Source organism: Cyprinodon variegatus, unplaced genomic scaffold (assembly GCF_000732505.1).
Source record: "Cyprinodon variegatus isolate N-32 unplaced genomic scaffold, C_variegatus-1.0 Scaffold286, whole genome shotgun sequence".
NCBI lineage: Eukaryota > Metazoa > Chordata > Actinopteri > Cyprinodontiformes > Cyprinodontidae > Cyprinodon > Cyprinodon variegatus.
Window position 1 is genome coordinate 513,151 of NW_015150739.1, and position 13,921 is coordinate 527,071.

A 13,921-nucleotide genomic window follows, 5' to 3' on the forward strand; every position below is an offset into this window, starting at 1 on the left:
AATATTGTTACCCTCAGTCTGAAAAAGAGCACATTTTTAAACCTTAAAGAGACAAACGTAATTACCGGTAACCTAAACAGAAATTTCCAACCCTCTGATGCATTACCCCCTCATTTCCAATCTTCAAACTCCTGTAATGACCTGAGTGAAGTTGCCCCCCCCCACCCCCCTAACTTCTTCAAATCAGACAAAATTAGTGTCAAACGTTTGTGCAGCAAAAATTTTGTTCTGTGCTGCTACCATTTTAAAGATATAAAGAAATGTGTCTAGAGGTCATCAAAGGTCAACCAGCCCCCCCTGTTCAAATGAGGCAAAAGGGGTGTCAATTAACTCGGCTACGTTTGTGCTGGTTTGTGCAGCAAAGATTTTCGTTTATGCCGCTTTCATTTTTTTACTGTTTAAAATTATATAATCATAGGTTAGCAACTCGTAATTTATATGAAATTCAGAGTTTCAGAATGAACAAATGTTCCCTGACCTTTGATGGCTTATACAAACAATTATTAATGTCATTAAAATGATAGCAGTACAAAAAATGTATATAATTCAAAATATGCATTTTAAAATTTTTTATGTCAATCAATCCATTTTCTAGCACGCTTATCCCGAGTGGGGTCGCGAGAAGTGCTGGTGCCTATCTCCAGCAGTCAATGGGCGAGAGGCAAATTTTCTCAAATTTTTAATATATTTATTTTAAATATTTTATATTTAAAATTAATTTTAAAATTTTATATTTTTGTATGGCAAAGATTTTCATTTGTACTGCTATCATTTAAATGATATTAACAATATTTTGTAGGGGTCAAACCAGCAAAAATGTAGCACAAACGTTTGACCAGAAAACTGGTGCATTTCTACCTTCTAAAATAGTTGAAAAAGCAGTTGCTTCTCAAATACACTACCATCGAACATATAATAACTGTATGACCAATTCCAGTGTAGTTTCTGCCCTGGCCACAGTACTAAAAACACGCTGTAATGATTGTAAGCCTGATAACACCGTTTTGTAAAGTGTAAATCTGAACAGATCTGCTTCAGGTAGGGATTAAGGCATGTAGTTGGTAACACCTGACAGCTGACAGACTGAGTTTATGGCCTCCCAGCAGTCGGTCTCTCAGTCAGGACAGTTTGCTCTCTGCTCGGAGCTCAAAGAATGCTGTGTTTCCTTAACTCAGAAACTCAGCTGGAAATATATTCTATATCCAGTGCTGTTTTTACATATTTTTTTAGTAAAGAAAAGTGACTCTCAAAGTGTATAGATTCATATTAAAACCAGTGTTTTAAAGAGACCATTTGTCTCTTATAATAAAATGTGCAATAAATTGATTCAGGAAATGTGTGCGCTTTTACACCAGGCAATCTTGGATCAAATCTCACCATTCAGAATAAGACTTAGTAAAGCATCACATGCTAAGACCACAGAAAAATAAACTAAAACAGCAAGGATAAAGATGGGTTAATTGAACACAGAAAGCCGTTTTTCTTATTTAGATTTTAATTCGTACATTCAGCAGTGAGGCCTTTTCTAAGAGGCGTTATGATTCAAAATGAAAACTAGGCAAAGAATTATTGTTTTAATAAATCAGTATAAATTTCTCTTGTTTTGCATAATGTTAAGCTTTTATTTTGGAGTTTCCTCCAGTAATACAGGGCAGCAGAAATGACCATAAAACAGACAAATATGTTTCAAGTCATATTAAAACATAGCTGATGGATTTCCCTTTTTTTCCACACACATGCCATTTAAAGAGGTTCTTCAGTGCTGAGTAATGAGGGCGAAATGTCAAACGTCAGTTTAAATTAAGAGACAGGGGATAAAATGCTGTGTAGATTCAGCCATAGAGGGAGACATGTTTATCCTACTACAGCTTAACACTAGTGTTATTACATATCACTATTCATTATACCTATTTAGTGCAAGTACATACATGACTTTCATTTGGTTTTAGTTCCCATCATGCAGTTGTTTTCTTTTTCACACTTAAACTGAGTTCAAAGGAACTCCCTGGCATATAAAATTATGATTTTATTTCAACATGTTAACTGTTGTCTGACTACTCCTTTCCAAAGTATAACAAATGAAAGTTAACTAGGAATTTATAGCAAATATTTCTTCCATCAGCAGACAATGTGTAATCTGAGAAAGACAATTTGTGAAGGGCAAAAGGAAAAATAGATAAAAAAAAAAGAAAAAAAAAGAAAGAAATCGGAGGGGACAAGAAAAAGATGTAAAATCCATAAACTGCGAGGTCATTACAACATTTCATATTAACAAATAAAAAAAATACTTCTCATCGATATGAAAACATTGTTTTGCAGGTAAAAAATAAGCTTTAACAACATTTTCCAAATATATCAAACGATTTGAAAAAAAACAATTTTTTTCTATTATGAGCCTGCTGTAAAAACTAACGCTATTGTTTCTCTCTGCTCATCTGACACGCACCGTGAAAGGAAGAACTAGGTTTAAATCATTGTGCCCTTAATATATCAGCATGTTTTAGAATTTAATTTTAAAGCAAGTCCACTTTAAGTTTAATTGTTAAAATGTCCCAAATGGCTCAGATTAGTTAAATGGCTTTAGGGGGAATATCATAGGATTACACAATCCTTTTTCTCCACCAACAATTAATCATTTAGAGGCATCATCTTGGAACATTGTCATCTATAACTTACATTTTTTAGAAGTTCTGCAGGAAAAACTGAGAAGTTATAATACCAAAAAAGGTAATAGGGAAAGCTAAACGGATGGAAAATATTGACCCAAACATAATATGAAGTTATATATGCAGCACCTGGAGTGAAAAACAAAACAAAATAACAGACACAACTGTTCTTAACTCCAACAGTCTGAAAGTACACAACTAAATGTATTCAAGAGCTAAAAAAGTGGATTTAGCTTCATATGTCACTTAAAATTCCTGTTTTTCTCTGACCTAAAAGTGGTTTGTTCCAACAATGATGTGATGGATCTGGCTGGTTGGCAGTGAAAACATTCAGAAACTCGCTTAAGTTAAGGCTGTAAAATACTATTTATCTGTTTTAGTTTAGGCTTCAAAGGATAAGAGAAATGGCAACTTCCAAAATACAACTCATTCCAACTTACTCTTAATTTGAAAGTCTCTTTTCTGTTAAATGCATTCAATTTCAATGAGAGGTTAGATCTGACCATTTCTTCTAAATCGCTAAGCTATCATTTAAAAAAAAAAAACAACAAAAAAAGAGAAAACAGCCAGTTAAGTAAGTTTGCATCTTTATAAAACCATTTGTGTCTTCTCTGTGAGTTATCATGCAATATGTTGAGAGTCAGTTTAGATTTCTGGAAAATCACTTAAGGCAGCATGCATATTTTTAACAGCTGCAGACACGGAAGGACGGAGGAGGAAAAACAACAAAAATCTGTGTGAATTTTGATTATACTAAACTGGGAAATAGAAATGTAAATAAGATATTTTTAAGTAAACAAAATATACCTTTAACTTGTGTTTATCAGAAGCAACTTAGGTGTACTTTAACAATTTATTTAAGTAAAAAAAAAAAAAAAACATTTGGACAGTGGGCAGATAAAATAGGACAGGACGCAATGGATAAGACATCTCTACATAATTTGGTCTCACTGGAAAAGCTTAAACTTCCCAATAATTAACTTTAGGGTTTTTTCCTAACAAGCTTGCATAAATAAAACGGTTAAAACATTCCCTTTAAGTATAAAATAAGTGCTTCAATTCCCCATATTAATATTTTTAGCTACATTAAGGCCATTTTTATTACATCACATATCCCCAAACATTTACTGAAGACCTTTAATAAATGTTTGCCCCCATGTGTTCATAGCAGATGTTAGTGAAGAATCTGGAATGCAGCTGAGTCTCCTTTCTACTGACCTATATCCATGTCATTCTATTTGTCTAGCCTTGCTTTCAGAAACGATAGAAATCAGCTGGTAAACTACTTCTGCAATGTTACTCTGTCTTGGATCTCTGATGTGTGGAAGAATCTTTAAGGTAGTTGTTGTAAAAGAAGGAGGCAAACAGCACCAGATAACTGAAGTACATGAGTGAGCCCCACATGATGTTGTCCATGTTGGAAGGACAGTGCACATCATGGATCCAGTGGTAAACTAAGCCCAGCACAGTGAGGCCCATCGCCATCTGCAAGATCTGGGCAGCAGTGATGATCATGGCGCATAGCCGTGGCACCTGCAATCCAGCCGCCCGGGCTGCATAGTACGTGTACATGATGGAGTGAACCATGTAGTTCATGGTCATGAACCAGCCGCCACCTGCCACCTGGTCCTTGTAGGAGAACCAGGAGTAAATCAGCACAGTGATGTGGTGGTACCAGTGGAGGAAGATCAGACGCTGCTTTCTGAGGATGATGAAGGCCGTGTCTCCTGAGAGAAACGGGAAAGTAAGGTTACCAAACATTTCTAATCCCAATGTAAAATATTTTTAGTAGTTAAAATATTTTTTAAAAATAATATACATAAAGGACTCAATAAGGGCTGAAACAACTAATCGATTATTGAATTAATCGTCACCAAAATTATAAAGTGATTAATCGTTCGAAGAATCTGAAACATGCCTTTAGCTAACAAGGCAACCTACTTAGAGCTATACCAAGATTGTAAAAAATATAAAACAGTTTGCACTTCAGATAAAAAAAAAAGTATTTTTTTCATCTGTCAATGTGCTCTAATCAAAACTCCTTCAGTGGGAAAAGTTTAGTTTCACCTGGTTTAATTTTTGTAAAAAATCATCTTTAAGGAACCTTTTACTATCTGGTTATGAATCAATGAATTATTTCTAATTATTTCTAATTATGAATCAATAAAAAAAATAAAAAAAATCCACAGATGAATCGATTTACAAAATAATTGTTAGTTGCAGCCCTAGACTCAATGAAGACATTAATAATTCAATTTCAAAAAAGGATTTAATCTATGATATTTTTCTCTGCATAGCTTCTTTATCCAAAATAAATTGTAATCTAGCATTTATTATTATATACAGATATACAATTAATAAAATAAAACTTCAAATGAAGCAATGATTTAAAAATTTCCTATTTTCATTGTTGTGCTGCTTTATTCATTAAGTAATTTAAAACTATTTCTGGAAGGTCTGGATCTAAATTCTGCCCCCTACGGCAGCTATTAGCAATGTTAGCATTAACAGATGGCATAATGAACATAAAGACATGTGAAAACAAAAATAACTTTTTTTCCCTCGAATTAAGGAAGATAACTGTTTTTTTCCAGGTCATTAAATTACTACATATAAAACATTTTATTTATTTTACAAAAATAACATAACACAACAACAACGTATCACTTCTAGATAAAGTTGTCACAAAACTAACATTTCAAACTCGATACTGATAGCTGAGAAAACATTTGATACTCAATACCATTTTCGATACCAAGGGGAAGGCATTAAAAAAATATATTAACTAAAATGGAAAAACTGACTTTTTTTCAATCTCAACATGGAACATGCTTTCTCACCAGAACCAATTGATTAAAAAACTGTATATTTAAATACAACATAAATAAAAAAAAATGTGATATTATTTTAAGTTGTTTGAGGTATAATCTTAAATTAACAATAACAAAAACATGCAAACAATACTAGTGTCTAGTATTAATGCCTTGCCAAATAAAAATTGTATCCAGATACAGTGTTTGAGTATAAATACTTTTAAAAACCCTACTTCTAGCATTATTAATTATCTGGAGAAAATTTGACAACAACATTACATTTTTAGCAGTATAAATTTTAAATACAAAATCGAAATGACAAAATGTCAGGTTCCTGAATAAAAGAGAACAAAAAACACTATATTTGCGTCATAGCTGCAAAACAGAACTAGCAACTTTTCTTTTAACCTTCGAAAAAACAAAACTAGACTGAGTCATTAGTTATGCGATGTGAGAGTTACCCACAAGAGATAACCGGGCCATGGGCTAAAGGCTACAGGCAGATGCATTTCCATGTAGCTGGTAGTTTATTTAAAAAGAGTTGCATCAAAATACAGATTTACAATATTTAGAAAAATATAAATTGCATTACTTGCAAAATGATCAAAGCTGAACTCATAACAATCAAGATTAAAGCTAACTGCTACACCGACCTAATTCTGTCCCACCAAACAGCTAAACCTGTTAAATATTCTGTGGCTCAATCTGAAATCCGTCATGACATTAAACACATGAATCCACGGTCACCATGTTAGTGTTATCCAAATAATGCTGGCAGTTAGCAAGGAGATAGGACCATGAAGTATTATGCTTCCTAGCGTCACTTCAGTTTTAATAGGGACCTCCTGACATCAATAGTATTCATCATAAGCTATACGCAGCATCAGTGTTCATCCGGCTGTGAAGGCAGGTGAGTAAAAAGGTCCTTCTTATATCCTTATTTCCACCAGTCCCTGGCCAGCTTTAAAGAAAACATTAAAGTAGAACCAGAGGAAACCTTACCCAGCTCAGGAGCCTTGCTAATAGCAAAAGCGTAAGCCCAGAACTTAGTGATGGGGGCGCTGTAGAAACTGATGTCACACACAGACTGCTTGAAGCCGCTGCTTGAGAGAACATGCATCATATACGTTCCGGTCCTGATGGCTCCTATAATACTGTGTTTATGAAGAAAAAGGAAATTTTTTATTTCTCATAATAGGCAATATCAATGATTTCAATGTAAATTCAATTAAAATGCCATTTTCTGCTGATTTCTTCACAATTACAGCAAAGAAAAACGAACGTGAACATCACAAGTTTCATTTGATAATATTAAACAGAAAGAATCAACCATCAGGAAAATAAACACAGAAATTTTGTTGTTTTTTATTTTAGTTTTTTTTTTTAATTGGTAGGAAAAGTTCTCTGAAACAAAACACGTTGACTAGTAAAAGCTTCTTTTTTTTTTTTTGTCCACTGTAGACCGAATACAGCTTACCTGAAAATGGCGAGGCTGAGCGACCACAGGGCCAAAGGTCGCCGCAGGTGCAGTTTTGGTCTTTCCCTCATGAAGAGCCGACCCCCGAACACAAGGGCAGCATACAGGCTACAAAATATGAACGACGTCCTCCTGCAGAGAGGAGACACACATTGAGATGCTGAGCCTCAGTTGGCTTAAACATACAGTACAGGGATGCAACCATTGTTTAGCATTAGATTTTGCAGCAGATTTAAGACTTAAGATTTCCTTTTTTTTTTTCTTTCCTCAATTGTATCAAAGAATCTCATCAAGGGAGCCAAACTGTTAATCTATAAATCCAATTTTTGGAGCAAAATCTTGTTTTTTTCACCTATTTTATATGGATAAAAATCTTGAAATCCTGTTTTCTTTTTTAGGATTCAGTGCTTAATGTAATATAAAGAATGTCTTCTGAAGGAAGCATTAAACTGTTCAATCTAATCTCAAGGTGTTTAGTGAAACTGCCCACTGCCACTAAATGCTGATTGTTTCTGGGTTTAAATGTTTTTTTTCAGCCAGTGTGAAAGGGATATAAAGCAGGATAAGATCAAAATAATATTATCCTAAGACATGATCAATGAGCTAAATTGAAGAGACAGACAAGAAAGAAGAGTTTTTTTCCAAAGAGTCCAAGAAACCAAACCGTGGAAGAGCTGCAGAGATTTAAAGCTAAAGTCAAAGAATCTACCCGCAGATCAGCAATTCCTTGAGAGGTTCAACTTCCAACAGGACAACATTCAACAAACATCTAGAGCTACAACCACATCATGTGCTAATCAGGCTCAGTCAAAGTCCAAATCTAAAACCAACAAGAACATTTTAAACACCTAAAATAGATTGATGTTGACAGACTCTCATCATCGATCGAAGTTTAAGGTATTTTGCAAAGAAAAAGCAGCAAAAGCCTCTTGAAAGCTGAGAAATACCCCTTCATTGTGTTGATCTATAAAATCAAATCAAAATCAAATACATCTAAATATATTTAAAAGTATGGCTCCTATAATACTGTGTTTATGAGGAAAAGGACAATTAAAAGTATGTATATATTATAGTATGTAAAGTATGTATATATTTAAAATATGTTAGAGATCAGGAAGAGGAGCCCTGGACCCAGAACCCCATATATGGGTCAACATTATAATCTGTGAGGATAATTTAAACAGTCTGTATATTTTATGTTTCATTAAACTGTTTACCCCAAACAAAGTAGACCTGTACTGATTTCCATAGAACCAACAGTCCCATTAGTTAACAGTTGCTGCTGTTCTCTGGTCCGTTAAACCCACTTTTTACACCAGAAGAGTTTGACTTTATTAATGTCAGGAGATAACAACAGAGCAGCTCAGTGATGATTGTGGTTAGGACTGAAACACTTAATCAAATTAATCATGATTAACTGTTTACTGAAATAATTATCAACTAATTATGTAATCAATTGATAATAACTGGAGTATGCCGACATTTTTTTTTGTCTGTCGATACGCTCTATCCAGAACTCCGGGAGTAGAATAGTTTTTGTTTCTTTAAGGAACCCTTTATAATCCGATTATTAATCGATTAATCAAAATAACAAGTCGACAGATTAATTGATGAGGAAAATAATCATTAGTTGGAGCCAAAATTGTGATGTTTTCATCAGAGCTCTATGGTGGGGAAAGAAAGAGATAAACCGATACATCAGCCAGCCGATATTAGTAATTTTCCTGTCGGTATTGGCCAAGATGTGCCTTCTTTGGCTGGTCAATCAGTGCCTTTAGTAGACATGCCATAAGATCGTCTACTATCCATTGTTAATGTTAAATTTTATTTGTTAATTAATATTGACTTTTTGCTCATGTTAAAGGTATTGCGGAGAATTTTTTAAAAATGTGCGTGCAAGAGTATGCACAAGCCCATTTCTCCTCGTGCATGCTCTGTTAAAAAGTTGCTGTTCTCATATTGTAGCTCATAGAAGCTTACTGTGCCCAAACATCCGCCCTAACTCCTGAATCACTCAATCACTATACAGAGTGGGGACTATATAGTGGATTTTATAGCAAACTCAGTTAACTGACAGTTCAGACAGATGATTATTGCTTTCTCCTCGATTGGTCACGGAACTTCTCCTTCACTGCGTAGTAACTGCGCCATCTTTATTAGCTGGGCCGCTGTGACAGCAAATTCCATAAAGCTTTGCGAGGAAAGCTCTCAGCGCAAAGCATTTTGGGATATATCTGCCTCTTCTGAGGCCTTTCACTTCTTCTTGTTGACTTCCTAGACACCTTTTTTCTTACGACCCTTGGCCATTTTTCAAAGAACTACAGTGAGAAAGGTGAGCTTCAATGACTCTCTGAAACCGTACCTCACCACACAAATATGCCTGAAAATGCGCATGCGCAGAAAAGATAGCTATTGGAGCAAGCACGTAGGACGGCCTTACATAAACATATCACCAGAATGATTGACAATTAGGAGGAACACTTATTTAGATGATCCATCCAGAAATAAAAGATCGTCCTCTAAACCTTTAATACTTATCATTCTATAATTTTTATCATTTATATGGAGAAGGAAAAGCAATATTGGCTCCATTAATTGGCCCAAAAATATGTGCAACACATATTGGAGATCAGTTAACTCAAAAAAATTGGCATCAGCATCAGCCTTCAAAAACCTGTAGCAGTTGATCTCTAGAAAGAAATAATCCTTTTTTTGCAGCCAGATATAGAATGAATTCTCCATCTAGTAGTCAAACACAAACATTTATTTTAAGTAAAAAGAAAGAAATGTAACTTTTTTTAATCACAGAAGTATTATTCTGGGATAGCAGAAAAACACAAGGTTATAACCAGATATGGGCAATACTTACATAATTTCTTATTTATGTAATGTTTTTTTTATGCATTTTTTCTCTACTCCATTCACAATCATACATCAAACATTAAACCCCAAACATTGCATGATGTTTGTAGTTTGCTATATAAAGACTGATTTAAGACCATGCAAACCATCAGCAGTTGTATAATCAGGGTAGCCATGTTGAATTTCAAAGTCCATTAGGGCAGCAACTAATGATTATTTTGCAAACTGAGTTGATTTTATAATTAGATAAAGAAGAATTTTTGCTATATTAAATCAGGCGAAACTAAAATGGAGATCTGGATAGAGCGTATTGACAGATGAAAATTTGTTTTTCATATTAAATAAAAAATGTTTACGTTTTCTTTTTACAATTTTGGTATAATTGTAAAAAGTGGGCTGCTCTATCAGCTAAAGGCATGTTTTACAGTCTCAACTAAATAAGCTGACAATTATTTCAATAATTGACTAATCAGGATTAATACAATTAATTGTTTCAGCCCTAAAGACCATATTTTGAAGTTTGTTCATAATTGTTATAATATAGATCAAAATTTGACTCCTTTCAGTAAGTTAGCATTTTATTCAAGCTAAAAAATAAAAAAAAAATAGTTATTTACGAGAATTAAATGTGAGAAATAATAGATTTTCATCATGCGATTAATTGAATTATTGTTTGTTTTGAAAACCAACCAAGATTAGATTTATATCAGGCTACTCTCTGATTATATGGTTAAGATCAGAAGATTAAAAAAGGATAGAGATATAAAAAAATATAGAGGATGAAAAATTATTGTTTAACCAAGACTTCTTAGTTGTGCTACCATCTTCTGGACAATAATCTACTCCAGAACTCCAGCTCAAACATAAATAACTAAGGGACAGCGTGACCTCAGATTTACAGCACCAACTCCTGGAGTCCAGCCCCCTGTGCGTTCACCCCAACCTCTCAAATAACTTATCTTATTAAAATCTGTACAGTGGAGTCCAACCACCTACAAAAATGTAGGTGCAGCAGCCATCAGACCTGAAGACAAAGAACAAACTGATAAATCAGGCTGCCTTTGTTTTCAGGTCATACCTGGATGCTGGTGATGTTGAGAGGAATGCAGCACGACCAAATAGTTTGTTGATGCTTCCAGAAAAGCAATAAGGAAGAAGGTTAGCTGTGCCTTTCAGGGTGTTGTTCTTTTTACCCTTTGTCTAAGAAGAAAATCAAACTTCTATGGATTCTATTGGGATTTTCTATATCAGTGCAAATAATTAGTAGTGCAAAATAATGTAAGAGAGACAATGAGATATGATTTTGATCATTTAAATGAATAAAAAAACTTACGTTTTCTCTGTATTTGTAATGATGCCCTTTTATGGCTTATGGCAGACAAGAGTAATTTTGTTTTTTATTTTTAGTCAGCAATGCCTTGCTTTAAGTCTTTCAACAAATCTTCCTGATCTGAGATCATTCAACGAAGGTAAAGAATCAATTAACTAAATGTTATTGGTTCCTGATCATTGAATGAAAGATTATTCTCCAAATGTTTTATTCATCTCTTGCATTTGCATTGTAAATTGGTTGGAAAACTTTCCTATTGCTCTAAATAAGTTAAAAGCTAATTTCGCTTTACTGCAAATTCAAGATAAACTTTGGTTCTTACACATAAAACCCCTGCTAAACCTTGATATCCTTGAATCATCTCATTTATTGTGGTTTGCAACCGTGTTTTTCCTTCTCATACATCGTATCTTAGTTTAGATAAGTTTCACTAGTTTTAGTCAAGAGTTTTTAAACTGAAATATGTTAGACTTGGAACTGAATGACTTTTGTTGATAAACTATATATATTTTGAATGGAAGTTGTGGTGAATTTATTCCATCTATGTGCAGTTATTTGTTGTTTTAACACACAGCCAGTAGGGTGTGTGTTCACAAACAATATATGACAGTCAAAATATTATCTGATTAAATAACATATTTACCACCCTTACTGGAATGGGCAATAAATATATTAAAGTTGCACAACCGTAATTTATATACTTTATTAACTAGTCCACAAAGCCAAGGATGTAGACCACTTATTTTACAGATGTAAACTGTGATCCAGTCTTGATATGGCTTACGCTTTAAACTGACTGTTATTTATAAAGAAAATGTTTAAGTCAATTATAAAGGCGAAATATTAAACTGGTCCAAGGGACCTTCTGTCAGAGTATAACATCATAAGAAACTAATATAGCTCTATACAGTATAACTGGGACAAAAAAAGTAAAAAATGTATTAAAATCTGTAAATCTGCTCTTAATTTAACAGAAAACTAATATATTCTGCCAAAGGAAGAAGGATTTGGGCCCTTAAAACTAGATATTTAAACACTATGCAGCTGAAATAAGATAATGTAGTTATTTTTTTATTTATTCAAACATAAATCGTGTTATTCCATCTGACTAAAACAAGGTAATATACATTTATTTCAATTATAAAATTATTTATATTCAAAATTTTGGAGTTTATAATCTCAGTATAGGGGGCCCTAACAGGGGCCAGTTCAAGACAAGTATCTGGATGTGCCATTTTAAAAAAAAGATTCCTATTTAGTATGAAATATGCCTTATTAATAAATGAGTAAAGGGGGTTAGTCTTGTGTCAGTCCGGGGGGGGGGGTTGCTGGGTGTTAGAGGCCAACGGTTGATGAGAAACACTTTGCATCTGCTAAATCGAAAATGCTCTTCCCTGTTTAGCTGCAGCTGTGAAGCAGCTACAGGGTGAGACTAGTTTAAAATGTCGGGGAACCGCAACAGGACACAACCCTGGTGCTTCAGCCTTATTTCATGAGACGGCTTAAAATCTACTCACCAGTTCGCCTGCATCCATTCCAGAGCCTGAGTTTCATCGAAACGTCGCTCAAAATCAAAACTGCTCAGCTCGCTTCCGTTCATTTTCTCCCGCAGTGGAAGTTTCTGGATGGTTTACTACAGGATACAGAATAATAAATTTAACAGATAATAGAGAGGTAACTGGAAGCTACAGGACGGTTTGATGCAGCTGCATTCAGCCTCTGAGCATGTCCTGAGCAGCAGAGAGAAGATGCGGTGTAGTTCCGCTGTCACCTTTGCCAAAGATACAAAGCTAACGAAAGGGATATCAGACGTTTCCGGTTATGACTTTCACAATAAAACGCCCTGGATGAATCTGAAAGAGCGCTTTGTTCTGGATGGAAATCAAAAGAAGAAACAAAGAAGGATATTCAATACTAGCGAATGTATTATATTACGGAAGAGGATTATGGCCACTGAAAAAAAATAAAAAAAAAAGGTTAACAGATTTTTAAATATTATTTCAGTTTAATATGGGGGAAAAAAGTCAGAATCCTGACTTTAATCTCAGAATTCTGACTTTTTCCACAGAATTCTGACTTTAATCTCATAATTCTGAGTTTTTTCTCAGAATTCTGACTTTAATCTCAGAATTCTGACTTTAATCCCAGAATTTGGACTTTTTTCTCAGACTTTGGACTTTAATCTCAAAATTCTTAATTTAATCTCAGAATTCTGACTTTTTTTTCCACAGAATTCTGAGTTTAATCTCAGAATTCAGACTTTTTCTCTGAATTCAGACCTTTTCTCTGAATTCTGACTGAATTCTGACAGCTAAAAAGCATGTTAGCATCAAGCTGTAGCCATGTCTATTTTAGAGACTAACTCTCTTGTTTAATTAACTTCTGCTCTTCCATCAATGAAATAGCATCACCAGGGACCCCTCGGGCACGTAAAAAGTTGCTTAATTTCGTCATTTTTCACCACTGTGTTACTGGCCCTACCAAACAACTCACATCTTTGTTAGTGAAGCTGAGTGCTCCCACATCTCTTCCTTCATGGTGCCCATTAAGATCCAAAATTCTGAGATTAAAGTCAGAATTCTGAGATTAAGTCAGAATTCTGATTTTTTTCTCATATTATACTGAAATAAAATTTTAAAATCAGTAAACCTTTTTTTTTTCAGCGGCCCTAATCGTCTTCCGAAATTATATACTGAAGGAGAAAATTATACAAGTGCATTTTTATTTGGTGCTGTTCAATCTAAAAAAATATCACAGTAGGCTACGTTGTCTT

General features: G+C 34.2%; 1 protein-coding gene across 1 annotated transcript; it reads right to left on the bottom strand.

The window, feature by feature from the left end:
* Positions 1–1,504: 1,504 nt before the first annotated feature.
* On the bottom strand, positions 1,505–12,906 carry LOC107090217 (elongation of very long chain fatty acids protein 6-like). Its single transcript, XM_015383480.1, has 4 exons — positions 12,666–12,906; positions 6,957–7,088; positions 6,482–6,633; positions 1,505–4,393 (listed from the first exon to the last, which is right to left on the bottom strand). The coding sequence occupies exons 1-4, from the start codon at positions 12,746–12,748 to the stop codon at positions 3,963–3,965; spliced, it is 798 nt and encodes a 265-aa protein (XP_015238966.1). The 5' UTR covers positions 12,749–12,906; the 3' UTR covers positions 1,505–3,962.
* Positions 12,907–13,921: the final 1,015 nt, after the last annotated feature.

Coding starts and splice junctions, on each gene's coding strand:
- LOC107090217 (XM_015383480.1), bottom strand. CDS start 12,748: ATGAACGGAAGCGAGCTGAGCAGTTTTGATTTTGAGCGACGTTTCGAT. Junction 7,089..12,665: donor GAATGGATGCAGGCGAACTG/GTGAGTAGATTT, acceptor TCCTCTCTGCAG/GAGGACGTCGTTCATATTTT. Junction 4,394..6,481: donor TAGCAAGGCTCCTGAGCTGG/GTAAGGTTTCCT, acceptor CGTTTCTCTCAG/GAGACACGGCCTTCATCATC.